The sequence below is a fragment of the Heteronotia binoei genome, chromosome 11 (genome assembly GCF_032191835.1).
Source record: "Heteronotia binoei isolate CCM8104 ecotype False Entrance Well chromosome 11, APGP_CSIRO_Hbin_v1, whole genome shotgun sequence".
Taxonomy (NCBI): domain Eukaryota; kingdom Metazoa; phylum Chordata; class Lepidosauria; order Squamata; family Gekkonidae; genus Heteronotia; species Heteronotia binoei.
The window spans coordinates 23,103,349-23,131,279 of NC_083233.1; the positions used below are offsets into that span (position 1 = coordinate 23,103,349).

Genomic DNA, 27,931 nt, shown 5'->3' on the forward strand with positions numbered 1-27,931 from the left:
TCATGCCCTAGTAGCAAAGATAGTCGGTAGGGTTGCCAATTGTCAGGTGGGGGCAGGGGATCCCCCAATTTGGAGGCCCTTCCCCCCTTCAGGGTCTTCAGAAAGCGGGGGGGCGGGGGGAGGGAGGGAAATGTCTGCTGGGCACTCCATTATTCCCTATGGAGACCTATTCCCATACAGCAGGGGTGGCCAACTGTAGCACTCCAGATGTTTTTTGCCTACAACTCCCATCAGCCCCAGCCAGCATGGCCAATGGCTGGGGCTGATGGGAGTTGTAGGCAAAAAAACATCAGGAGCGCTACCGTTGGCCACCCCTGCCATAGGGTGTAATGAAGAATTGATCCTTGGTTATCTGGGGTGGGAAGAACCCCATGGCACAGAGTGGTAAAGCTGTAGTACTGCACTCCGAGCTCTCTGCTCAGGACCTGAGTTCGATCCCTGCAGAAGCTGGATTCAGGTAGCCGCCCAAGGTTGACTCAGCCTTCCATCCTTCCGAGGTCGGTAAAATGAGTACCCAGCTTGCTGGGGGAGAAAGTGTAGATGACTGGGGAAGGCAATGGTAAACCACCCCGTAAAAAGTCTGCCTGAAAACGTCGTGCTATGGCATCACCCCAGAGACGGAAACGACTGGTGCTTGCACAGGGGACTACCTTTACCTTTCTTTAAAATCTGGGGTGGGGGCTGTTTTTTGAGGTAGAGACACCAGATTTTCAGCATAGCATCTGATGCCTCTCCTCAAAACACCCTCTACGTTTCAAAAGGATTGGACCAGGGGTCCAATTCTGTGAGCCCCAAAAGAAAGTGCCCCTATCCTTCATTATTTCCAGTGGAGGGAAGGCATTTAAAAAGTGTGCAGTCCTTTTAAATGCGATGGCCAGAATCATAGCATTAGAAGGGACCTTCGGGGTCATCTAGTCCAACCCTCTGCACAATGCAGGACACTTTGGAGTTCAATTATGCTTATCACACCTTTGCTCCTGGCTCTACCCCCAGTGTCTCCTGGCTGAACCCTAAAAGTCCCCAGATATTTCTTGAATTGGACTTGGCAACGCGAATAGTGGGGGAGTCCGCCGAGCCCAGTTTCTTCCCCACCAGCGCAGGGCGGGCTCTAGGATCCAGGGGGCAGCGTTTACCGTGGAGCCGGCGGCGGGTTGGAGGGGGCGGGTCCTGAGGCCGAGCTGGCCACGTGCCGCCGCGGCAGCTCCTTCGCTTGTTGTCGCTGCGGGCGCTTTGCAAACTTTGCAGGCTGCTGCAGCCGGGCCGGAGCCGGGGTGGGCATTTTTCTCTCTCTCTCTCTCTCTCTCTCTCCTCTTTTCTTTTTTTGCAGATCCCTCGCTGCTCTTCCCGTTTATGCAAGCTCCCGCTAGCTGACCGCCGGCTGCTTTCTCACCCCAGCCTCTCCCAAAGTTGCAGCGGCGGCTCCGACCCGGGGGCGAGGGATCTGGGAAAGTTGGCGAGGATGTCGGCCGAGGAAGAAGGGATGCTGGTCCGCCCGTTCAAACTCATCGCGCTCCTCTGCGCCTTCATCGCGCTCGCCCTCGACGTGGCCGCCCTGCTCAGCCCGGCTTGGGTCACGTCGGAACGCGATTCCCTCTCCCTTTGGAAGACCTGCCGCCAGCCCCCGGAGGACTGGCTGTGCGTCTCCACTCTCCAGACCGGTAAGGGTGGGGTGGGAGGAAGCGGGGATGCGTGCGGGAAATGCAAGCAGGGGAATTCATTTCGTTTGGGAGGCACGCTAGGAGGCCCGCCTGCTGACAGATTGAGTTTAATTAAAGGCTGGTACCTCCTCCCACAGCCAGTTTGGTGTCGTGGCTAAGTTCGCGGACTCATATCTGGGAGAACCGGGTTTGATTCCCCTCTTGAACATATGAACATATGAAGCTGCCTTATACTGAATCAGACCCTCGGTCCATCAAAGTCAGTATTGTCTACTCAGACTGGCAGCGGCTCTCCAGGGTCTCAAGCTGAGGTTTTTCATGCCTATTTGCCTGGACCCTTTTTAGTTGGAGATGCCGGGGATTGAACCTGGGACCTTCTGCTTACCAAGCAGATGCTCTACCACTGAGCCACTGTCCTTCACTGTCCTACCACTGAGCCACTGTCCTCTCTTCCACTTGTAGCTGCTGGAATAGCCCTGGGTCAGCCATAGCTCTCGCAGAGCTGTCCTTGAAAGAGCAGCTTCTGGGAGAGCTCTCTCAGCCCCACCCACCTCACAGGGTGTGTGTTGTGGGGGAGGAAGATAAAGGAGATTATGAACCAATCCGAGATTCGGAGTGGTGTGCGGAATATAAATCCAATATCATCGTCATCACCACTGCATTTGTGTAGCTGCTGGAATGGCCTCGGGTCAGCCATAGCTCTCGCAGAGTTGTTCTTGAAAGGGCAGCCACTGTAAGATCTTTCTCAGCCCAGCTACCTCACAGGGTGTCTATTGTGGGGGAAGGAGATAAAGGAAATTGTGAGCTGTTCTGAGATTCAGAGTGGAGGGCGGGATATAAATCCAAAATCGTCCTCTTCTTCTTTTTGATGGAGGCTCTGGGCCTTTCAACAATTGCACGGCAGGCAGAAATTCTACAGGTGCCTATCCCTAGTGTGGATATTTAGTGGGGGGAGGGGATGTTTCTCCTAAGGAATGTCTGCTAACAGGCAAATGGCCAGCCATCAAGATCCAGGAGAATTGCTCTGAGAAGAAGGAGCCAGCCCAACTGCTTCAGCAGCTGCTGGATTCTTTTCTTTTCTTTTTAAAAAATAAGCGATGAGCTTTCAGAGGAGGCTGCCTACTGTGCTTTCTAATCCCCGGATGCCTGGATTGGAGGGGGATGATTTCCCAGGGCCCAGTTCCTCTTTCATTAGTAGCCTGGAGGGGGGGGGGGGTTGCTCATGCCCTGAAATAAACTTTAGGCCACTTCAAATCACTATGTCCCCCCCCCTCCCAAAAAATCCCAGGGGCTGTGCGCTTTGAGATGACCAGCTGAGGACCGGCAGGCTCGAAGCTTGTATTTCGTGTAATGTTCTCAGATGCAAGATTCCCAGAGGTCATGAGTGCATGATGTGATGCAGTCTAAAGCTTATTTCTGGGCACACACACACATACACACACACTGCATTCGTAGGCAAAAAAGCACTGGACAGGAGGTGATGCAAGATTATGTCACAGGGGACAGTCCGCTGGTGGCAGGGCATGTGATCAGAGGTGGCTTTGAAGCTTTTCCTGTGCTTTTTTTGTTGGCTAAAGAACTGAGAACCAGGGACCCACTTTGGCCTCAGTAAAGGACAGAGAACCACGTTCTAATACAGAGAACCCTCTTCTACACTGTGTGGCTTCATTCCGTTGCTTGAATCTCAGCACTTAAAACAGTTCCTAGGGTTAAGATGCTCTTCATCTCCGGAGTTGGCCTTGGGTTAGCCATGGCTCTCGTAGGAGTTGTCCTTGAAAGGGCAGCTTCTGTGAGAGCTTTCTCAAACTCACCCACCTCACTGGGTGTCTGTTGTGGGGGAAGAAGATAAAGGAGATCATAAGCCACTCTGAGTCTCTGATTCAGAGAGAAGGGCACTCTGCACAGGCTCAGAGTCTCACTCCTGCCTTCTCTCTAATTGTAATTTCACATTCTGTATTGATTGCTTTGGCGCCATCAGATGCTATTTTGGGCTGTTTTAATTGGATGTGAAATTGTACAGCTCCTGTTGTTAACCACCCTGAGCTCTGTGAATTCAGAGAAGGGTGGTATATATAAATCAAAATTATAAACAAACAAATAATACCAAGATGGCTATAGGTTTGGGGGCTGATCCAAACCCCAGATGAATCTTATGGGCACCAGGTGGTGTGTCTGTTAGTTAAGCCTAACTCTTGGAAGGGTTAAAGGGAAAGAATATCCTATAGGGACCGGGGCAAATGCGTTTTGCAAGGACAGCAAAACAGCTCTCTTTTGGCAGCTTCCAGGGAGTCTGCCTCTTGGCAACTTTAGCTCCTTGAGTTATTGTAATTCTGGAGCATCCCTTCCTTGTAGAGATGTTTTGCTTGTTCCTGGGAAAGGGTGGGGAAGGCTAGAAAGGAAGAAGCCTGAAAGAGCTAAATTCCCTCAGTGCAAAAAGAAGTGAGAAGCAACTAGACTGTGTGAAAGCAAAATAAATAAACACAATAAATTAAGTGCTGTCATATCCAACCCATCATCTGAAAACAAGCTGCTGCACTTCTGAATCTGCGGAAACTGCCAAGCAGTCTTCAAGAGTTAGTCCTAGCATAGCACATGTTCCAGTAGTCCCTGGAGAATAAGGTAGACCTGTATTCTGGTTGCTGAAGGGGAATCTCTAAACTGGAGAAACAAGGTTTGATTCCCTGCTTTTCCACATGAAGCCTGCTGGGTGACCTTGAGCCAGTCACAGTTCTCTCAGAACTCTCTCAGCCCCACCTACTTCACAAGGTGTTTGTTGTCAGGAGAGGAAGGGTAGGCTATTGTGAACCACTTTGAGGCTCCTTTGGGTAGAGAAAAGCAGGGTATAAAAACCAGCTCTTCTTCAAAGTTGCAGCCTTTGCTCCTTATGGAGACAGGTGAAGGGCAGTTCTGGTAATTGGCAACAGTCAGCGCTTGCAGGTGAAGTGATGGGTCCTGTAGTCAGTGCAGATTTGTGATCACTTCTCCTCAGTCTTAGAAAATATGATTCAGTAGGAGACTCTTGAAGATCCATGATTCAGTAGGGGATTCTAAAAAAGTTGAGTAGAGCAACAGTGCCAAGGGAGCAGTTAACCTTCCTGAGGTACTTTTTCTCTAGGCTAGTTTCCCCCACCTCAACTTTTTCTTTTCATTTTGTGTGACTTAGGGTTTTCTCTGGGGGATGGCTGTGATTTAGCTCAGGAAAAGGCCTTGGTGAAAGGATTTCAATACCTGCTTCTTGAGCACTGCTGCACCCTTGTGATTGCTTTTCTTTAGAAATTCCCATGTCACGTGGGAGATACAACATCAGTTTTCCCAACAGTGTCTTTTCTATCTCAGATTCCTAAAGTGTGAAGCCTGTTGTCCGTAACTCCTGTCTTGCTTACAATTCTGTTGGGTGGGCTTAGAGATTCTTCAGTGTGAGTTTGTCTAGTTAAAAAAACAAACAAGCCCAAGCTTCTCTCAGGGCAGATAAGTAACTAGACACAGCTTCAACTTTGCTGTTTGTCTTGGGTCAAAATGCAAGCCCATTGAGCTGAGAGGTTTGTGTCGCATTCTGCATTGCCAGGTTTATTTTTCTTGAGAGGAGGCAAGGCCTAGCCTGGTGTCTGGTCCTAGCCATCAGGAGTTACAAATCTGAGTGGAGGCGGGAAGGCAGCTGGGCAGTCTTGCTGCAAAGGAATTTGCCTTTCCTTTTTGTTAGCAGCCACTCAAGCATGGAGACCTGAAGGGGCAGGAGGGGAAATGTGTGTCCATTTGTCTCCTTTGCGGAGGACTGTTTAGTCTTGGATGCGGGAGGCGACAGATGTGCGGCATTTGCTAGTTGGCTTTGCACTCCAGAGCTCACATCTGTGATTTATGATGAGCTTTTCAGCTGACCACCTGCTTCCATAGCCATCTACGCTCTCTTGCCCAGACACTGTGTTGGAGAAATGGGAGAAGTTGTGGGACTGGTTCCTTGTCTGCGTGCAGCTGAGCAGCCGAGGCATCCTCTTCCCAGCAGGCTGAAATTGGTTCCCAGGTTCTTATTTGCATTTATTATTTCCTTATTCATGAAACCCATCTCAAATACGGAGGAATCAGGGTGGAATTCTAGCAGAAGCTCCTTTGCATATTAGGCCACATACCCCTGATGTAGCCAATCCTCCAAGAGTTTACAAGGTTCTTTTTTGTAAGCTCTTGGAGGATTGGCTACATCAGGGATGTGTGGCCTAATATGCAAAGGAGCCACTGCTAGAATTCCACCCCTGCGGAGGATGCTTAAAAAACTCTGCACCCCAAAATATGCTTTAGACTCAAGAGATATATTACACACACACACACCCATATACTGGGCCCTCTGCCCTGCCAGGGGACCAGTGCAGTTCCTAAGCAGGGTGCCTTCAGAACAAATGCAGATTGGGGAATGGTGGTGGACTGTACCCCAAAATAATATTTGGACCAGGGCTTTCTTTGTAGCAGGAACTCCTTTGCAGCATATGAGGCCACACACCTCTGACATAGCCAACCTTCCTGGAGCTTACAGTAGGCCCTTCCTGTACATTCTTGGAGGATTGGCTACATCAGAGGTGTGTGGCCTGATATGCAAAAGAGTTCCTGCTACAAAAAGAGCCCTGATTTGGACCACTCTGAATCACATCCCACACACATTCTATTTTTTAAATTCAAATGCTGTTGAAATTTATGTATCATATAACTGAACTAAAGAAACCCAACAAAAAACTACATTTCCCTTAACAAGAAAAAAGCTATTCATCACATCAATTAGAAGTAAGGACAAATTGGTATCAAAACGAAGTGGGCATGTAAAAAAGACGGCATATTCTATATTGTGGTGTTAATTAATACCACAATACTAATCTGTAGGATATTCAAACCCTATTAACTTCTAATAAGAATGTTGAATACAATTAGCATATTTTGGATTAGTTTGAATGTATTCTATAAAAGGAAACCAGCATTCAGCATATGATGATTTGCAGCTAGGTTTTCCCATAGCTTTGATTCAATCATAGTTTCCTGTACCAAAGTGAGACAGGAGGAAGATCTGAATTTTTCCAATAAGCGACCTTTTCTTTCTTTTTTTGCTGCATTAAGCAAAATATTTATAAGATTCGTTTCTGATCAGGGGAACTTCTGTAGTTTCCCATAATTGTAACAGGATTACCTCTGGACATATTGGGACTTTGCAATTTTCTCTGTGTGCAAAACAATGCAGCAACCTTGGGGCAGCTCCACCAGCAATGAATGGAAGCTTGCCCTTATGTCCGCATTGCCTCTTAACACATTGGAGAGTTATTGGTATTCATAAAATGTCGTTTCTGAGGTGTATTGTACCAATTACGCCATTATTTTAAATGACAACATTTTTAATGTTAATGTAATATATGTGTTGGAGTGCCAGATCTTATTTCACCGTGGAGGAGAAATTTGTCATATTCCAGTTAGTTTCCCATTTGGTTTGATATGGCGCTACCTTATTCCCTTAAGTATGTATCAGAATTCTGTCGATCTTGGGAATAAGACCCTTCTGACCTGTGATATGAGATTTCAATAGCAACTCAAAATACGCATTCTAGAGGACATGCGCTAGCGTCTGGTCCAAACACTGGTTCTGGCACCAAGTACTTTGAGGCAGATCTCCAAAGAAGCTGCTAAGATTCTTTTGGGAAGATGGTTTGAATAAGGAAGAAGGAACTGCTGCGTGCCCTCTGCACCGCAGGACTTTTTTTTTTTGTAGCAGGAACTCCTTTGCCTATTAGGCCACACACCCCTAATGTACCCCATCCTCCAGGAGCTTAAAGGGCTCTTAGTACAGGGCCTACTGTAAGCTCCAGGAGGATTGGCTACATCAGGGCTGTGTGGCCTAATATGCAAAGGAGCTCCTGCTACAAAAAAGCCCTGCAAAAACTCCATGGTAGTCTCCTATCCAAATAATAAGCAGGGCTGACCCTGTTTAGCTTCTGTGATCTAACGAAGTCATGCTACTCTGGGCCATCCGGGTCACTTTCAATTTCAGCCTCCTCCCTCCCCCTACACGAGTGGGGGGTGGTGTGTGGAAGAAACATGGCCTGCTGCTTGGTTTCCCTGCCTCTTGATGGGGCAATTGGGACTCAGAGCCAGTAGCAAGCTGTACCACCCACGGGGACTTAGTGTCCCAACTGGGACCTAGAGCCACTAGCAAGCTGCATTAGGAAGGACTGGTTTCCTACCTGCAGTTACATTGCTTGATTTCCCCTCTCCCTTCCATTTGCCGGCTTGCAGCTGCATGATGGGAACTGATAGCTGATGCAGCAGAGCAGAGACATAGTCACAAATCAGCAGGTTTGACTCTCACCTCTGTCCTGAACTCATAGGTGGCCATTCTCTCTCAGCAAGACAATGGATGTGCAAGGGCTTTGAACGGTTCGTAGTATATTAATGTTACATGTTACTCTCATAACTTAAGCCGGTATCTTGTGTCACTCGTCAAAGCAACAAAGCCACCCAGTTTGGTGTAGTGGTTAAGTGTGCGGAGTCTTATCTGGGAGAACTGGGTTCAATTCCCCGCTCCTCCACTTGCACCTGCTGGAATGGCCTTGGGTCAGCCATAGCTCTGTCAGAGGTTGTCCTTGAAAGGGCAGCTGCAGTGAGAGTCCTTTCAGCCCCACGCACCTCACAGGGTATCTGTTGTGGGGGAGGGAGATAAAGGAGATTGTGAGCTGCTCTGAGATTCGGAGTGGAGGGCGGGATATAAATCCAATATCTTCTTCTACCCAAAGAAATGGCAGGGGTTTCTACATGCTTGGGGCATTTCTCAGAAAAATGCAATTTTGCAAATAGGCCAAAATGAAGGGTGGGGGGAGGGGAGAACCAGCTTGACAAAGATTGAATGTGCTGTAGGAAGTATGGCATGTTGAGAGAACACAATAGAGGGAGATGGGGGAAATTGGAGTGCTCGATAGCTTATAGATTCCTAGCAGGGAAGGTTTGGGGGAGCGGGTGGGAGACTTACAAATTGGGTCCCCCTCTCACAGTTCCTTGTGTGCTCCCCCCTCATGACCCCATTGAAGCCTTGTGCTGAGAAGTAATCTGAAAGTTTGGTTGAGGCCAGTGCTCCCTATAAGCTGTGGAGTCTCGTGAGCAAAATTCTACTTTGTGAGTTACTGGCGTTAAAGTTGTGGGCTACTGCATAAATTAGTTTGCTCTGGGGCAATGTTCCCTCTAAGCTGCGGAGTCTTGTGAGCAAAAATTCTACTTTGTGAGCTACTGGCATTAAAGTTGTGGGCTACTGACATTAAAGTTGTGAGCTACTGCATAAATTAGTTTGCTCTGGGGCAATGTTCCCTCTAAGCTGCAGTCTTGTGAGCAAAAATTCTGCTTTGTGAGCTACTGGCATTAAAGTTGTGAGCTGCTGCATAAATTATTGTGTTTCTGGGGCCATTTTTCCTGAGCTAAGACAAAAATGTGTGAGCCAGAGGCTAAAAAACTGTGAGCTAGCTCTCATAAGCTCAGCTTAGAGGGAACACTGGTCAAGGCAGATCATTTGTGAAATAGCAAGAAAGGTTCTTCCTACAGTCTACAGCTGCAACCTCTGCTGCAGGTCTGATGGGCGGGGCCAGGCGTGCTGTTGGCTCCCCAGCTGAGCCAGAGACACCATGGCAAGCTGTGGTGAGTCAGTCACTTCCTGTCTGGTGCAAACAGTTCCCAGGAGCTCTTCTGTTGGAAGTGCAGATTGGAGGATGCCTGCCTGGTACATCTGATTCAGACAAGAGAGCAATTTGGCAACGAGCACTGGGCAGGCTGGCGAGGACTGCAGGGGTGTTAAGTAAACAAGCAGCAGCCAACAGCTGTTTGCCAACCTTGTAGAATCTGGGGGAGCAGCAAAGCCAGGCCTGTTTTTCAGGGTCTGCTTAAAAACCACCTGTCATGTGGGCTCAATTCCTGGGGGAAAGCAAACCTGTTGCTATATCTAATTGTAAATTGGCTGGCTCCTGTGAGAATGATGAAAGCCAAAAAACCCCCAAACAAACCCTGGCCACCCACAGGCAAGGAAGAGGTCTCTGCCCACTGGGTGAGAACACTCTGGGCATACTCAAAAATATGACTAAGGGGGGAAATCCTGAGGTCAGAAAAGATTCCAAGAGGAACAGAATGTTGAGAGCAGTTGAATGTCACTTCAAGGGGGAAAAGGGGGCAAAAGAAATTGCCATGCATAAGCCTTGGAAAGTTTAGGTCAGGGGTGTCAAACATGCAGTTTGGGGGCCAAATCAGGCCCCTGGAGGGCTCCTGTCAGGCCCCTATATATTGCTTCTCCCTATATATTGCTTCCTTCTGCAAAACAGCTTGCTCTGCTAGGCTTGCTCACTTGCACAGGAGCTACAGAGCAAAACCTCTGTTTTCTCCATTGGCTGAGACTCCTCTCTAGCGGAGGAAGGGGAGAGGAATAGCTTGCTTTGCCACTCTCTTAATTTCACAGCAAAGCCACTGAGCCAAACCTCTCTTCCTTCTATTGGCTGAGGCTCCCCCCCCCAAGTTCCCTGGGGAAGGAGGGAAAGAGTCAGAGCCTTCCTTTGCCCATTTCCCTGGATCCCATGGGAGAAATACAAAGAAAGCATCTTTAAGACCAATGAGTGCTAACATTTTAAGCATGTTTTAAGTTTTTAAAAAATATATTTGTGTTTGTCTGTGTACATTATAAAGTTTATATCTCTCTTGCCTAATCTTAAATAGGTACACACATAGCCCAACCCGACATGGCCTGGCCCAACAAGGTCTCATTTATGTCAGATCTGGCCCTCATAACAAATGTGTTCCACCCTGATTTAGGTAATCTGGGAGGGGGCTGGACTTCAAAATGGTTCTCTCCCCTCCTCCCCCCCCCCCCCCAATTTTTGCAACTCTTCCTGGGCCTCCAGCTTTGTATTCATTGTCACAAAAGCTGGATTCGCTGCAGGTGGGCTAGAATTACCATTATGGAAAAATTCTTGGTATTTGAAATATCAGACAGGGACAGGGTTGTGGCTTTGTCCCTTTCTTTCCTTGCCCTCTTGTCTTGCAGATGTCTGCAACCCCCCCCCCCCCTTCATTTGCCGCACCATCTGACCTGGTCACAATTAATTGCTGATTAACAGGAGCCGGGGAGAGTCTTTTGTTGTGGCAATAGAGGGCTGAGTGAAAAGGCCAGCGGTTCCAGATGATTCATTTGTTTGTGCTTAGTGCAAGCCAAAATTGGGTCTAGAATAATTCCCAGGCCAGGCCAGGCTCTCTTTATGTGTCTGCTAGGAAAGCAGTTACCGACTCTCTCCGGCTACTAACTTTCTTTTCTGTTGACGCTTAATTCAAGGTCATGCCAGTAATTATCCAAAGGGCTCTGCACATCCTAGTCTTCAAAGAAACATCCAAAATTGGCACAAAAATCCGGGATTGGAACAAATGAAGCCTGAAAAGCAGATTTGCAGATTAAGCGAATCTGCATAATTATAGGTTGGATCCAGCCGGCTTTTCTCCTGGAGGGAAAAAAAGGGAGAGGTTTCCTTTGACCACCAAAAAGAGGCTATGCTGGGGAATGTGGGATTTGCACGTACAAAAGCTGTGCAGGAGAGGAGCTGCAATATGGAGAAGAACTGGCAGCAAGTCAGTGAAAAAGCTTGGATCCAACCCTGTGTATTTTTTTTCATCACTGGAGGAGGAAGAAGAGTTGGTTTTTATTCTCCCACTTTTCTCTACCTTAAGGAATCTCAAAGCAGCTTACAATTGCCTTCCCTTCCTCTCCTCACAAAAGGCATCTTGTGGGGTAGGTGGGGCTGAGAGAACTCTAAAAGAACTGTGACTGACACAAGGTCACCCAGCAGGCCTCGTGTGGAGGAGTGAGGAATCAAGCCTCGTTCTGCAGATTAGAGTCCTAGATCCAGAAAAGTTAACCGTGTTAGACTGTTGCTTCATCAGAAGAGAGCTGTGTTTCTCGAAAGCTTATGCTACAGTAAAATTTGTTAGCCTTAAAGGTGCTAAAAGGTAAAGGCAGTCCCCTGTGCAAGCACCAGTCGTTTCCGACTCTGGGGTGACGTTGGTTTCACAACGTTTTCATGGCAGACTTTTTACGGTTTGCCATGGCCTTCCCCAGTCATCTACACTTTCTCCCCCAGCAAGCTGGGTACTCATTTTACTGACCTCGGAAGGATGGAAGGCTGAGTCAACCTCGAGCCGGCTACCTGAACCAGCTGCTGCTGGGATCGAACTCAGGTCATGAGCAGAGGGCTCCAACTGCAGTGCTGCAGCTTTACCGCTCTGCACCACGGGGCTCTTTAAAGGTGCTACTGGGCTCTTTACTAGATAAGAGTTCTCCACTCGTAACCACTACACCACGCTGTTGAACCCCCGTCATTCAGCAGAAATGAATAATCTCTGTCTCCAAGTGGAAATCTATAAGGATTGGCTTTGGAGGTTCACCCCCCCCCCCATTAAATTCACAGGGCTTTGGTTCTTTGCTCTCTTTCTCAGCTTGGGATATATAAGATATGACTTTTTACTGAGTTATCTGCAGGTCAGTTGTGTAACCTGAACCTTTTGCTTTCTGCATCTGTCTCTTGGATCCTTTTTGGTAAGGTAACTGGTGCTCACATGTCCTGGGGAAAGCAGTTCTGGCATCCCCGATCTCTGATTTATTTTCTGTGTTCAAGTTGTGAATTATGTGAGTTGTCACGACGTCACCCCAGAGTCGGAACTGACTGGTGCTTGCACAGGAGCTACCTTTACCTTTTATAAAGAACACTGGGTGACATTCTGCATTCACCTGTCTCAAGTTATGTTGTCCTGTAAAAAGCAGCAGGATAGCTGTCTCTGGTGGATGCAAGGTGAGAGACGGTGGCTGTGAAGCTTCTCAACTTAATCTTGACTGCAGGCAAGAGGCTTGAACATATGAAGCTGCCTTATACTGAATCAGACCCTTGGTCCATCAAAGTCAGTATTGTCTTCTCAGACTGACAGTGGCTCTCCAGGGTCCCAAGCTGAGGTTTTTCACACCTATTTGCCTGGACCCTTTTTTGGAGATGCCAGGGATTGAACCTGGGGCCTTCTGCTTCCCAAGCAGATGCTCTACCACTGAGCCACCGTCCCAAGCTTTGTTTTGTGAGACACATTTACCCGCAGTTTTCCTTATCCAAGCAGAACTGGCAACAACAAAGGACCTTGGCTGCTGTTGGTTTTTCCCAGGAAACAAATAAATTGCCCTGTGATTGTCATTATGCTTGGGTATCTCACGTTAAGATCATTTCAGGCCATGCCTTGGGGTGGCATTTCAGACTCCCTTCATTGGAGAACGGAGGCGCATACTGATTCCCTGTTGGCTTTATTGCTGGGGGTGCTTGGCCATCTGGCTGCACCAGCAGCACCTGAAACAACCTATCAACCAAAAGCAGCAGGGACCGCAGAAGTGGGAGGTGGGGGAGAAAGCACAATATTCACCAGTGCCCTATTCAGCCATTCTAGTCATTCCTTCCTCCTTGTTAAGGAACGTATAGACCAGGGGTGGCCAAACTTGCTTATTGTAAGAGCCACATAGAATAAACGTCAGATGTTTGAGAGCTGCAAGATGTGAGTATCAGATGCTTGAGGGCCGGGAGGGAGGGAGGGAAGGGAGGAAAATAGATGGGGAGGGAGAGAGAGAGGTGGAGAGAAAGCAATTTGAAATGCATTCTCCAAGCCACCGGCTGGCTTGGCTTGGCAAAGTGATTTAAAGAGACAAATGCCTTCTCCAAGCCTGTCAAGGGGGCTTCAAGAGCCACCCAATATGTGTGGAAGAGCCCCATGTGGCTCCCAAGCCACAGTTTGGCCACCCCCGATAAAGACTAATCAGAACTAAGCTGGGAAAGAAATTGTAAATCAAGGATACATTTGGATGCAAGTCAGGCTCCCCATGAGTAAACTGTCCAACTACAAGAAAGTTCTCCCGAGTTAGAAATTACCAGCACTGCCTCTGTTGTCAGCTGGAGGACAGAAACTCAGATGTGCTTTTTTAATCCACTAGTCAGGCTTGAAATTATTCCCATTTCTTGGTTCTGCAAGACATCCCTTCAACAGTTCCTGCCTCATTAGTTTGCCGCAGACAGGATGTCTTGGCGAAAATGTCTGCATCTATGAATGGCCTGTTTTGATCAGGATACTGTAGGGATTCTTGGTTGATGTGAACATAATGTTTTATTGCACTGGATGGTTCCATGTTACAGTCTTTCCCCACTACTGAAGGATCTCTATTATCACATTCATCTGCAAGCAGATTCTGCGTGGCACTTCTAAATCCTCCAAGATCTGTCTCCTCAGGCAAGATCCTGCTGTGTCTAATCAGCAATGAGTCCTCTTCAGCAAAAAAAAAATCCCACCTCTACCATTAATTTCCCTTTTCTTTTCAGATTAATTAACCACTCTCTGCTCTGTAGGGTTCCACGAGTTCTTTGAAGGTGTTCTTGAATCAGTGAATTGATCAGTTCATTCTGGATTAATAGTTAATAATCCATTTTTGGGTGGGAATTAAAGTGGAGGGAATTAAGGCCTGCCGTTCACTTTGTAGTCCATCAAAGCCACTCTTTTTTTGGTAATAGCATGAGAATGAAATAATGAGAAGAAACATTACAATGAGCAGTAACTTTGGCTATCTACAAGTGGAAAAGCATTCAACATCCCCCTCCAGTTTGTGCATAGCAGGAGAGGGCTAGCATGTGCATAAACACATGTGGCGAAACAAGGAGTGAATAAGTAAACTGCAAGGAGAAAGGGGTGGGATTAAAAAATTGCACAAAGTCTAAAAAGAGCTTTGATGGTCCACGTGGGATTGCTTGGAACCCCAGTTGCATTTTAATATATTTTTAATTGCTGTAAGTTTGATCTGAAAAAAGATAGAAAAACATCATACTTGAATGCCATGTGCCAACAATGTGGTCACAGTTTCCCATTAAAACATATTAATGGCAATTTCAGAATAGATGGCAAGTGTGGAACCACCCGCACTCTGTCACTGTATTATATGTGGACGCCCAGACATATATTGTTGCAGTTCTTTAGGCTCCTCTGAGATTCACATTACATCTCTGAAAACCAGAGTCTCTGTTTTTCTTACAGTCCTCTTGCATTGCTGTGGATTGGCAGAAACCTCCAAAATGGATGCTTAGACTTTTGCTGTGCCTTAGTAACAGGCATTAAAACTATGTAAAAAATCCCCAAGGTTCTGAGTAGGGTCTGAAAGACCCTTTTTGCTGTTGCCAACTCTTTGAAACTCTTTCTTCATCTGTTTCCTTTTCTTTTCCAGACTGGCAAGTAGCTACTTTGGTGTTAATCCTGACTTCAGCCACCATCACTCTGCTGTCCTTTCTCATGTCCCTGATTTCCTTCTGCCTGGGTACCTACAAGAGCTATTATCGAGTTGCTGCCATGCTCCTCTTCGCAGCAGGTACGTAAAGCATTCCCCACCCCACCCTGCACGCTTGTCTAAATGGCATTAGATGGCTTGGATCCCACGGCAAATCTCTGCTGGAAGAAGGGATCCCCTTGCTTCCCTACTCCTGCTGAAGCCCCAAATAATTGCCAAAATCCTTCCCCTGGATCCTTCAGTCTGCTGAAATTTTCTACATGATCCAATCCATCAGCTATTTGTGGAGAGAAAAATCTCCAGTGACTGTGTTTTACAGTTCATTGAAAGAAGGATGGCTACGGCAGATACTGGTGCTTTTAGCTGGCTGTACTTAAGACACACCATTTTTTTTTTTGTTTCTCTGTCCAAAGCCAAATTTGCAATGTACTCTACCTTAATGGAAGCAAGAAGATGAGTGGGCAGAGACTCACCATTCTTGGTTTCCTTAATGGTGGCAGATGAGGCCACATGTGGAGTTCACATGGAGAGTGCATTGTATTGATTCTCCTTGACTTAATGGTCCTCTCATTTGTTTCCATGATCTAGTGGTTCTGCAGGTCTGCGCCTTGATTCTTTATCCCATCAAATTCATCGACAGCAGCCTGCTGAAGAGCTACCACGAGTTCAACTGGGGATACGGATTGGGCTGGGGCTCCGCCATCTTCATGCTGGGGGCAGCCATCCTCTACTGCCTGCGCACAGATGTGTACGATGATGCCTACTACTGAGGCCGGCAAAGGGAGCTGCATTTGGATTATTAGAGCGACGGGATCGGATGGCTGGAGAGATGAAGGGACCACTGGATTCACTGGGAGGGCACAGGTATAACATGCTCGGTCCTTTTGCCTGAGCACCTCAGCTTGGGACAACGCCAGCTAAACTTTTGAACAAGGAACTCACGAAGGTCTCCAGGTCCGGCCGCTCCTCAAGTAGTCAAGAGGAGCTGTTGGCGAGTGAGCTCTGCTTCTCCCCAGGAACGTTAGCTTGTGATCTTTCTCCTGTTTCTTTGATTTCCGATGCAGGAATACATTTGTATTTATTTTTGAAAGAGCGCAACTCTCGTGTGGGTTAGGAGGATTCCACTTTGCCTTTACTTTGAGGAGTCTGGCCTAAGGGGGGGGGTTGGTGGGAAGGCAGTCCATTTTTTAAAAAAAAAGTGTACAGAGACTGTAATAATGCTGGTGGATTTCAATCACTGCCTTGCACAGCATGCGTGTGTGAATGGATGCAGGGAAGAATAAATCAGCCGATCTAAATGCATTCCCCGAAGTCGTGTGCTTTTTTTTTTTTTTTTTGAGGGGGAGTGCATGTGTGTGAGCTTTGGGCGGCCCGCCATCGTAAGAGAAGGCAGCTCCTGCTGGGACAGGATTGAAAAGGTTAGGATACGGTAGGGGGAGGGGAGCTATCAATCCGCAGGAACAGTGAATACACAGAAGCTGTGAAGTGGCCCTTGTCAGCATGTCGGTGGGGGACGAATGAACTCAAGCTGGGTCTAGGTTTCAGCAAAATGGAGTTGTTGTAATCATGCTGAGGTGGTAGAAGGGACTGGATCACAATTTTGAATGCTGCCCTGTGTTTAAAAAGGAAAGACATCCCCATGCACAGAAAACCAACACAGCAGGCAAAGGGTTGGGGCCGATTTTTGTTCCCTCTCTGATGTACAAAGGTTTTTTTTGCGGGGGGGTGGTGGTGGTAGAGTCTGCTTGCAGGTTGCTTTTGTTTACTTGGGGGGTATTACAAGGGATCTTGTCTTCAACGTACAGTCTGAAGCAGTATAGCTGCTCCTTCCGTCTCATTCCCATCACATCCCATTGCATGTTGTCAGGGGTGGAATTTTAGCAGGAGCTCCTTTGCATATTAGGCCACACCCCCTGGTGTAGCCAATCCTCCAAGAGCTTACAAGATTCTTTTTTTGTAAGCTCTTGGGGGGGGGGGGATTGGCTACATCAGGGGGTGTGGCCTAATTTGCAAAGGAGCTCCTGCTAGAATTCCACCCCCACATGTTGTAGACCCAGAGAAATGCTTGTGTAATGAGTGTAAGTGGTGTATTGATAAGGGCCCGTTGCTCTGGGGAGGGGTGGCTGAAATAAGATAAGAGAAGAACCTGATGCTTACTCGTTTTTTAAAAAAGAGGGAGAAGTCTGTCAAAATAGGCAGGCAAAAGTAGAGAGAATCATCCAGCAGCTGCTGAGAGAAGACTTCTTACAGTCACACTGAACCCTTGAAAATACTTATTTAGAATGGCCTAAGTCCTAGGGACTGCTTGTGCTGGAGGAAGATGCCATTGTTAGCAGAACAGGTCCACAGAACCTGGCCCACATTTATCTTCAAAATTTCATCCAAAATTCTCAAAACACTTTGCATGGTCAAATTGGACTAAAGGTCTTAATTCTAAAGTTACAGCAGACCCAGTAGCATCTTAAAAACAAACACCATTTGTTCCAGCGAAAGCTTTCAAGAGTCAGAGCTCACATCAAAAACTTATAAAATTAATCCCCCCCCCCCCCACACACACCTATGGAGAGCCAGTTTGGTGTAGTGGTTGCGTGCGGACTCTTATATGGGAGAACCGGGTTTGATTCCCCACTCCTCCACTTGCACCTGCTGGAATGGTCTTAGGTCAGCCATGGCTATCGCAGGTGTTGTCCTTGAAAGGGCAGTTGCTATGAGAGCCCTCTCAGCCTGACCCACCTCACAAAATGTCTGTTATGGGGGGGAGAAGATTGTAAGCTGCTTTGAGTCTCTGATTCAGAAAGAAGGAAGGGGTATAAATCTGCAGTCTTCTTCTATGTAACGCTTGAAGAAATCTGTTTCAGTGTATCTGAGGAAGTGTGCATTTACAGGTACTAAGTCTCTCAGTTCTCACACCAAGAATTGGACTGCATTGGTCTTGGAGGTGCCACTGGATTCAGACTCAGTTCTCACATCTGTTTGTTAACTCTTGCATTTGTATGCTAATTTGCTGCTCTTCACAGGTCCACCAGCTGCTTCAATCCAGTCTCAGCTGTATTTCCCACCCCATTGCTTATGCATCTTGACTCCAGCTAGTCCTTCCTGGCAACCAACCCCCCGGCCCTCTCTCTGCCTGTATGTAAGGCTTGAGGAAAACTCTTTCGATGTATCTGATGAAGTGTGCATGCACACAAGAGCTTATACTCAGAAATTAAACTTCGTTGGTCTTAATGGTGCCACTAGACTTTGTTCTTTTTGCTTCGGACCAACACCTGGAATACATTTGGCTAGTTTTTAAGATGTTACTAGAGGCTCCTGTATAACATCTGAGCTGCATTTGAACTGCCCCTCTGGGATGAATTCCAAGGCTGATAGTAGTTTGTCTTGCCTTCATTGAGACATGCGGGCCTTGCCTGGCAGATGGTTAGCAGCAGGGAACTGCTGAATGACCCCTTCCCTATTCTGCTGATTTCAGATCTGCAACTCCTAAAGGCGTAACTCTGCAAGCTTGAGATACCCTTTTAAGGCCAGGAAAGTGCATGGCTTTAGTGCAGTGGTTCCCAACCTTTTTGGTACCAGGGACCGGTTTCCTAGAAAACAATTTTTTGCTGTCCACCCTGCCCCCCTGAGGATGTGCAAATGAAGGGGGAGCCAGGGGCTGCTTCTGCTGCCTCTCCACTAGGTGGTGAGGGGCAGAAGCAGCCGATCTGCCTCCCCCTCCCATTTAACGACCCCTACAGATGAGGCAGGGGTCTTTAAATGAGAGGTAGGGGAAGGTCGTTGCCACGCTGCCCCTCCCGCCAGCCCTGGATTGGGTGGCTGAAAGAGGCGGTGTGGTCTCGCTCTGAGGCTGGCTCCTCTGCAAGGGAAGGCAGCTTCGGAGGGAGGCTGCGCTGCCTCTTTAACCCGCCAAGGTCCCGGGCAGGCGAAAGGAATACTCCTGGCCGGTGTGTGGAAGTAGGCCAAGTAGGTGGTCGCCTAGGGCGCCACCTGGCTTAGGGGGTGCCACTAGGCACCCCCTCTCCCCACGTGCGCATGTGTGCTTCTTGGAGCTCGTCTTCCCCAATGGAAAACAGGATCCATGAAGCAGAGACACTGCCCTGCCGGTTTCGCGTTCCCCGAGTCTGTTAACAGACCCAGGAAATGCGAAAGTGGACAGTGTCTGCGGAGTGCACTCCTCAGAGCCCAGCAGGGATAAATTAACCAATTGTAAAAGTTGATGAAGAGCCGATTACAGTTTCTAAAGACTGGCTCCTGTTGAAGTTGTGTGCTGCCCCTCATCCTTCCTACTCTACTTTAACAGAACCATGGGGTGGGAGCCATAGTGCAGTGGTAGAGCCTCTTTCTCGCATGCGCAAGGTCTTATCACTGGCACCTCCAGCTAAAAGGATCAAGTAGTAGTCTCACAATTTTTATTACTTAATCTCACTTAAAAAAAAATTAAAAATGCAAATAGTTTCAAGTTTCTTTATTTCTCCTACAGTTGTCTGTTTTTTAGATTTCGGGGAGGGGGGTGCTAGTGGGCAGCTCGCCTAGGGCACTAAAAACCCTAGCAGTAGCCCTGAACACTGCGGCCCGGTTGCTATCAGGCCAAGGACTAGTACTGGTCCCCGACCCAGTGGTTGGGGACTTCTGCTTTAGCAGATTATAACTCTCTAGGATTGCACAGTTTGTTACTCCCATCTCCTCATCTGCTCATGGTTTGTTCTATTTATTTCTCCCAATTAAAAATAAAAACCAGGGTTTTACAGCTTTTATATGCAGGTGGATTTTTTTTTTTTTAAATAGCAAGTATCTTTTAGGGGACGGGATTTGGGGCTTGTTATTTTTTCTTTGGTTCTAGCTGAGGATGTTTTAACTATTATTGTAAGCTGCCTCAAATTAATAGGGGAGGCAGGATATGAACGTTTGAATAAATAAATAAAACGTCTGAAGGATTGCATGGGTTTGATTTGTATGCTAAGTATTCTGCAAAGAATTCATTGTGTTGCAATGCAACATTGAACCTTTTATCCCCTATCAAGAAAGGACAGCTATAATGGAGTTTGCAGATGGTTAGCACAAAATAGCCTTTCAAGAAATATTGCGTTAGATTGTGCTATGCAGATTTAATAATTCTCTAGAATTACCACATTTCCCTCCTGTTTTTGTAAAACGTGTTCACTTGGCAAGAATGTAAACAACACTTCCTCTCCCCCCTTTACTAAGGCAAATTCTTTAAAGGTCTCGTGTTCTGGTTTTAAAGACAACTTTAGATACTTGAAAGGTTTTTTCCATGATTATAGCAGAATACATAAAAGCACTTTTAGTCAAAGGCAATGTTTGATGTTCTAGGGTTGCCGAACCCCAGTTGAGTAATTAAGCAACACACAGAAAATTTAGCAAACCACAGAAACTGCAGTGGAGATAAATATAAATGCACACACACACACACACACATATACTCCTTCTCAATATTGTTTTACTTTTTTAAACTCTTATATTGATTTCAGTTACACACATTGATAACTACTTTGTGCAGAACAAATTGTGTCAGCCACATACACTCCAAACAAAAATCCCAAAGGCTCCGTCTTTCATGAAATGCTGCTAACCTGTAATGGATACTTATTATGTAATATTATTTCTATTCTGAATATATTTGCGTCTTGATGAAGACTACAAAGAAACATGTCACCGCTCCACTCTACTTGAAGAGCTGTTGCCGCCACTTTGAAGTTTCCCCGTATCTCTGAGAGACTTTCTGGGCTCTGAATACTTTTACATCAGTTTGGAAGATGACTTTGTTCTCCTCATGTTGTGAGTCCCCAGGACAAACCCAAGCTTTTCTCGTTAATCTTCTGCAAAAGTTATGAAGGACGGAGCCTTTGGGATTTTTGTTTGGAGTGCATGTGGCTGATACAATTTGTTCTCCACAATGTGGCTACCAATGTGTATAACTGAAATCAATATAATAAGAGTTAAACAGTATTGAGAAGAAGTAAAATGTGAGTGTGTATATGTATTTGAAATTGATATACGCAGTATTTTTGTGTGTTGCCTTAATCCCCAGTTGAGGGCAGGGGACCCCCTGGTTTGGAGGCCCTCTCCCTGCTTCAGGGTCATCAGAAAGTGGGGGGAGGGAAATGTCTGCGGCGTACTCCATTATACCCTTTGGAGACCAATTCCCATAGGGTATAATGGAGACTCAATTCATGGGTATTGAGGGCTCTGTAGGGGACTGTTTTTTGAAGTAGAGGCCCCACATTTTCAGCATAGCATCTGGTGGCTCTCTTCAAAACACCCTCCAAATTTCACAAAGATTGGACCAGGGGGTCCATTTCTCTCAGCCCTAAAAGAAGTGTCCTATCTATTATTTCCATTGGAAGGAAGACATTTTAAAGGACTGTGGTCCTTTTAAATGTGATGGCCAGAACTCCCTTTGGAGTTCAGTCATACTTGCCACACCCTTGCTCCTGGCTCCACCCCCAAAGTCCCCAGATATTTCTTGAGTCGAACCTGGCAACCCTAAATATAGCAGATCATTTTTTTTCCTAAAAGCAGAAGAGATTGGATTTATACCTCGCCCTTTGCTACCTGAAAGAGTCTCAGAGCAGCTTAACAATCTCCTTTCCCTTTCCCTCCTCACAACGGACCCTGTGAGCAATACTCCCTCTAAGCTGTGGAGTCCTATGAGCAAAGATTCTGCTTTGAGCTACTGCATTAAAGTTGTGAGCAAAAGATTTGGCTACTGCATAAATTAGTTTGCTCTGGGGCCATCCTTCCTGAGCTAAGACAAAAATGTGTGAGCCAGAGGCTGAAAAACTGAGCTAGCTCACACTAACTCAGCTGAGAAGGAACACTGCCTGTGAGGTAGGTGGGGCCGAGAGAGCTCTCCCATAACTCTACAGCAGGGGTGGCCAACGGTAGCTCTCCAGATGTTTTTTGCCTACAACTCCCATCAGCCCCAGCCAGCATGGCCAATGGCTGGGGCTGATGGAAATTGTAGGCAAAAAAACCTCTGGAGAGCTACTATTGGCCACCGTGCTCTACAGCTCTGAGAGAACTTGTGGTTGACTCAAGGTCACATCAGCAGGTGCAAGTGGAGGAGTGGGAAATCAAACCCAGTTCTCCCAGATAAGAGTCCGCGCATTTAACCACTATACCAAACTGGCTCTCTAAAAGGTTTGGAAAGACAGGAAATGAGGTATGCACAGCTAACCAGCTTTTCATTACTTGATAGCAAAGATACCTTTCCGACTGCAAAAGGCTTGAACTGTCATGAAACGATGTGTGGATTATGTACCACCAAGCTGCAGCTGACTTACAGTAACCCCTCATGGGGGTTTTCAAGACAAGAGAGGTGGTTCACCGTTGCCTGCTTCTGCATAGTGACCCTGGGCTTCCTTGGTGTTTTTCCATCTAAGTACTAACCAGGGCTGACCCTGCTTAGCTTCTGATATCTGATTTCACTTGGCTAGTCTGGGCATCATGGAATTAAGGTAAAGGTAGTCCCCTGTGCAAGCACCAGTCGTTTCTGACTCTGGGGTGACATCGTATCATGACGTTTTCATGGCAGACTTTTTATGGGGTGGTTTGCCATTGCCTTCCCCAGTCATCAACACTCCCCCCCCTCTCCCCCCACCCCAGCAAGCTGGGTACTCATTTTACCGACCTCGGAAGGATGGAAAGCTGAGTCAACCTTGAGCCGGCTACTTGAACCCAGCTTCCACCGGGATCGAACTCAGGTCGTGAGCAGAGCTTAGGACTGCAGTACTGCAGCTTTACCACTCTGCGAATTATGGCCAGAACTATTTTAATGTTTTGTGCAATACAGTCTGTTCTGCCATAAAAGTTTCTTATCCACCTACATGCTAAATTAGCTTCCCCATTCTAATACCAGAAAAGAAGTTCTGTGCCATGGAGACACTGGCTCCAATACCACTGCTGTCACTTCCTCAAAATGTCTAAACTTCCCTGTCCTTTTCCTGTCTTCTGAACCGACTCTAGGACCACATGGAGTGCACTAAGACATAGAAAGTGCAGTGCCATCGTGTGGCTAAGATCTGCCTCTGCACTGCTTGCCCAGAAGCTCTAACTCTAGCAGAGAGCACAGGGGTCCAGTAATTCTGTGAAATGTTGCTGCGTAGTTTATCTTATGGGGGCGAAGAAACATAATGGCCTTAACAAAGCACATTTCTAGGCACTGGTTTGCTCTGAATTCTAAGGGTGCCGCTGCCAGTCTGGGTGTTTCTCCTTTGCCACAGATGTTATTGATACAAAGAAACACATCGTAATGGGGTGGCTTTAGTAATCTTGCAGTAAAAAAAGAATCAGGTGGTGCCTCAGAGAACAGCACATATATTATAGTATAAATTTTGTGGACTTACTGGTCTGAGCCAAAGTCCAGGGCCGTCCTCTTTCTGTGTCACTGTGCCATCTCTTTTCTCTCACTGAGAGACAGTGTGGTGTTGTCGGTTAACAGACTAGCATCTGGAGATGCAGGTTCAAATCCCCATGCATGCCAGGAAAACTTGCTGGGTGACCTTGGGCCAGGCAAACACTCTCAACTTAACCTACTGTGAGGATATAATGTGAGGATAAAATGGAGAATCCTGTGAGGATAAAATGGAGAATTATGTTAGGTGTTTTGTGTCTGCATTGGAGAGAAAGGCACAGTATAAATGAATTTAATTATGATAAATTTCCACCATGCTATCCATGGGCTCATTTGTTTATATCCATTGCTGGTGACTTTAAAAAAAAAACAGAAGAAATTATTTACTGCAAGAACACAGATGCTTATCACCCAGTATTGAGACAATATGCCTCCTCTTGACATACTGAATCAAATTGTATCCATTGGATGCACTAATCACCTCAGTTTGAAGGCCCAAGCAAAAGTATGGACAGTGTTTTCTTGTCCTTTTGTCCTTCACGGCATTTCCTGTTCTTACAGGGTTTTTTCCCCCTCCTGGATTTTCAAGACATAGGTTTATTCGTTCTGATTTTGGCTGGTCAGAACGAATAAACCTATGTCTTAAAAATCTAGGAGGGGAAAAAATCCTGGAAGAACAGGAAATGCTGTGAAGGACAAAAGGAAAATTACATTACAAAACTGGATATTATAACGCTGTTGAACTTAGAGCATCTTTAGCCAGTATTAGTCTTGGACATTTGAAATCTGAAACAAAAGAATATTCTGTCCTTTAAATAACACACATAGATGTAGGCAAGTAGAATCCTGCTGAAGATGTACAAATATGAACTGTATTTCTATTGACTCTTTGATCTGGGATGTAAATTCAAACAAAGAAGTATCTCCCCATTAGTGGGGAAATTGAACCAGTTGTCCTAGAAATTGTTTCTATAAAAATGGCAAGGGCGGTTAAGTAAAAAGAGAAAGGATTTTTCCAAGATCCATATTTTTGCTTGGGCCTTCAGACTGAGGCGATTAGTGCATTCAACGGATACAATTCCATCTTTGTTATCCAAAGCATAAGATCTACAATTCTGATTATCCATGACAGAGAACAAACATGTTCAGACGTCTGTCCACAGGAAAAAAAAGTAGCTCTGGGTTTACTGAGGCAGTTAAACAAACGTATGTACACACAAGTTGCTAAAAATGCCAGTCCACAGCTGGGTTTCACCAGCTAGTCTTGATTTCTAGATGGAGGAGGCAGATTCCACATGTTGTGGCAACTGAGTTCAGCGTGCCCAAGTCTTCCTTTATGTATACTTTTCCTCTGTATTATGGGAAAAAGCTTAACTACTTTTTCTGCCCTTCCTGTTCCAAGACACTTACCCGCACACTATCTAATCTAATAGCCAATAAAAAAGAATGTTCTAAATAACAATTTCCACTGCCTATCATCCCATAAGCCCTTTCTAACTAACAGCAAGACTATAAACTTCTAGCTGTAGGTCAGATTCAGGACAGTCAGGTGATCAGCCCTTTCATATCAAACATAGCAATTGTAAACCTAGAGCTGTCTGTTGTGTAGAAATGTGTGTATGGTGCCTACCAAGCAGACTTCCAGTCGCAAGACATCCAGGCTAGAATAAGGGGGCAGAATTATCATCAGAATCAGGTAGTGGCACATTTGGTGCAACAGAATCCACAAGGTCCCTACATTGTGCTTATGTGTAGTAGTTTGTATTTACAAGCACTAGGGAGCAGGGATTAGACCACAGCTTGTGTGCATGTGTGTGTGACCACCTGACAGTGATTATTTTTCCTGCAAGTGGTGATCTGTGGAACTCAAAATGTCAGACATTTCTTTATGATGGATCTATTTCATTCCTTTGTAAACCTTTCTTGTTTTAGAACTAGAAACCAACCTGAGACAGAGCAGAGCTCCTGAGATTGGTTCTGGATTTTTATGCACTTGTATTATAAACTGGCTGAGACACTTAATTGTCAAGTGCAGATAATTTCACCTCCCTGGTTACTTGTAGGGGTTGGGGAGGGGAATGGTTTGGTGTTCTCATTTCTTTTTCTGTTTTCAGATTTTGTGAATATTATACACCTCAGTGGGGGCTTTGCCTTTGCGTTTTTTTTTTCTGTGTTGTTTTCCATCAGAGGGCAAACGCCTTCTGCTGACTTTCCAATACAGTTTTCATAGCTCCATTTCTGAAAGCAGCTAGTCCTACACACAAAAGAAACATGTTCCAAAAAACTTGGCCTTTGTCTAATGTTTTCAGCTCTAGGGGAAGGGCATTGTGCACATACTTAAAAGCACTCAGTTCAAAATGACAGAGTGTTTGGGAAACTCATGTTGCAATGTATGCCAGTTTGGGTTCCCACTGGGGGAAATGGCAGAAAATCAATGAAGTAAATAAAATAATTGTTGTCCTTTGGATGTGGTTTTCTATATTCAGAAGACAGAATCCACTGTGGCAAGCAGACAAGAAAACTGACAAAAATAGCACAAGTAATTGGGGTGGGGGGGAGAGACAGGCAATTTGCTCCTCAGTCATTAATTAGCTTTATGCAATACTAATAGCTTTGTAGAACACCAAATTATAAGTGATGTAAGAAATCAACTATTTTGTTTACAACACCTGTTTGTACCGCATCCGTATTTTTCTTTCTTTCTCAATTGCCCCCTTCCTAACACCATACACTGGCCAATCGTCCCAAACCACAAAGGAATGTCACATTTACCAAGTGATAATCCTGGACAATTACTCCAGAGAGAATTCAGAGCACTAGTGCTACTTCCCATTCTGTGGAGTCAGCCATTTCTAGAAAATGTCTACAGCCTCAACTCCACCTGCTCTCATAAAAGTCAGCAGAAGCGGCCTTTCAAGTTATGATAAAGCATTTATGAGTCCTGGTTTAAAGGAAACAAAGGATGGGGCATACTGGGGAGGAATTATAGAGGGGCATACGCTTAAGCTAGTGTGTACCAGGTTTCCAGGCAAGATGGAAGGCTAAATTTATTTTCCTGTTTTTCTCAATATGCAGACACAGACCATTATTTTCTCCAATTGCTGTTATTTACTCTTCACCTAAGGAAAATTGTTAAGATTGGCACAAGATCCCTTGATTTCCCACCAAGAATGAAAAAAATAATAAACTCTTAAAATAAAAATAATTAATAAACGCTTAATAAAAATAATTAATAGTCAGTTTGGTGTAGTGGTTAAGTGCGTGGACTCTTATCTGGGAGAACCGGGTTTGATTCCCCACTCCTCCACTTGCACCTGCTGGAATGGTCTTGGGTCAGCCACAGCTTTCATAGGCGTTGTCCTTGAAAGGGCAGCTGCTATGAGAGCTCTCTCAGCCCCACCTACCTCACAGGATGTCTGTTGTGGGGAGGGGGGGAGGTAAAGGAGATTGCGACCTCTCTGAGACTCTGTGATTCAGAGTATAGGGTGGGATATAAATCCAATATCTTCTTCTTACCAGTCCCTTGAGAGACATGTTAAGGAAGGATCAGTGCCCATTACAAGTAATCCTTTAACAAAATATTATATAAGTGTATATTGTACATGAGTGCAAGACACAGCAAGTCAGCATTGTAGCCAGTAATTTTTTTCTTGGGGAGGGTAGGGCAGGCCTGTAGCTATGAGAAGGCTCTCATCAGGCAAAGCCCCCTCCCCAGTTTCTTCACCCCAGCCAGAAAATTGTCCTGTGTGTTCTCTGGTAGGAGAGACAGAGAGGGGAAAAAAACTTCTGTAGGTGAATGCTGTTGACATTTCCTTGCTATATGGCAGTTTCTAGCTAGAGGTGGAAATTGACCATTTCCGGCCAGAGAGGTTAATAGCATTTCTAAAGCATTGTTGGCCTGAAGGGAAACTTGTATGCTGCAGACAAGATTTCTTACAGCATTGTTGTCATTCTTCATTCATTGTAATGATTAGAGGCACCATAACAGAAAATATCACTGCCTGCATTTTTAACACAATGCATTTTCTGTCACCCGGATCCACTTAGGAGGTTTCCTTGGCAATAAGCTCCACCGTGCTAAATCCCCCTCCCCCCCGAAAAATTGCTGGCTACGGTGCTGGGGCAGGCAGAGGACAGTTTAGCATGGTGGGGTTTACTTCTGAGGAAACCTGCTAAGCAGATTGGGCTGTGGCAAAGGAATGGAGAAGCTGCTTTTGTTTTGACTGAGCAGTCATGTCTATTCCAGATCAGGTCTCAAACAAACATTTATAGGAAACTTCGTATTAACTTTACTTGTGGAGTACTTTGGAGGTCTGGATTGTCACTAATTTAAAAATGTTTTCTCATAGTTTCCAGTCTCACCCAACAACCCTTTTGAAATGCTGATGATCTCCCTGGCCAGAAAATGATAGTCGGTTAAGAAAATAAGAGAAGCTTTGTTGGATCAGGCCAATGGCCCATCCAGTCCAACAGTGGCAAAAAAACCCCAGGTGCCGTCAGGAGGTCCATCAGTGGGGCCAGGACACTAGAAGCCCTTCCTTCATAGGGAAAGCGTTCCAACCTTTT

The 27,931-nt window shown here is 46.1% G+C and overlaps 1 protein-coding gene across 1 annotated transcript; it reads left to right on the plus strand.

Moving 5' to 3' along the window:
• Window positions 1-1,110: 1,110 nt before the first annotated feature.
• LOC132579414 (transmembrane protein 47-like) lies at window positions 1,111-16,296 on the plus strand. The gene is made up of 3 exons (XM_060249738.1): window positions 1,111-1,658; window positions 14,935-15,075; window positions 15,583-16,296. Exons 1-3 carry the CDS (start codon window positions 1,460-1,462, stop codon window positions 15,762-15,764), a joined length of 522 nt encoding a protein of 173 aa, XP_060105721.1. The 5' UTR covers window positions 1,111-1,459; the 3' UTR covers window positions 15,765-16,296.
• Window positions 16,297-27,931: the final 11,635 nt, after the last annotated feature.

What these genes read in the sequence shown, in the direction of transcription:
- LOC132579414 (XM_060249738.1), top strand. Translation starts at nt 1,460, where the DNA reads ATGTCGGCCGAGGAAGAAGGGATGCTGGTCCGCCCGTTCAAACTCATC. An exon ending in CGTCTCCACTCTCCAGACCG is followed by an intron (nt 1,659 to 14,934) that starts GTAAGGGTGGGG and finishes TTTCTTTTCCAG; the next exon opens with ACTGGCAAGTAGCTACTTTG. An exon ending in CATGCTCCTCTTCGCAGCAG is followed by an intron (nt 15,076 to 15,582) that starts GTACGTAAAGCA and finishes TCCATGATCTAG; the next exon opens with TGGTTCTGCAGGTCTGCGCC.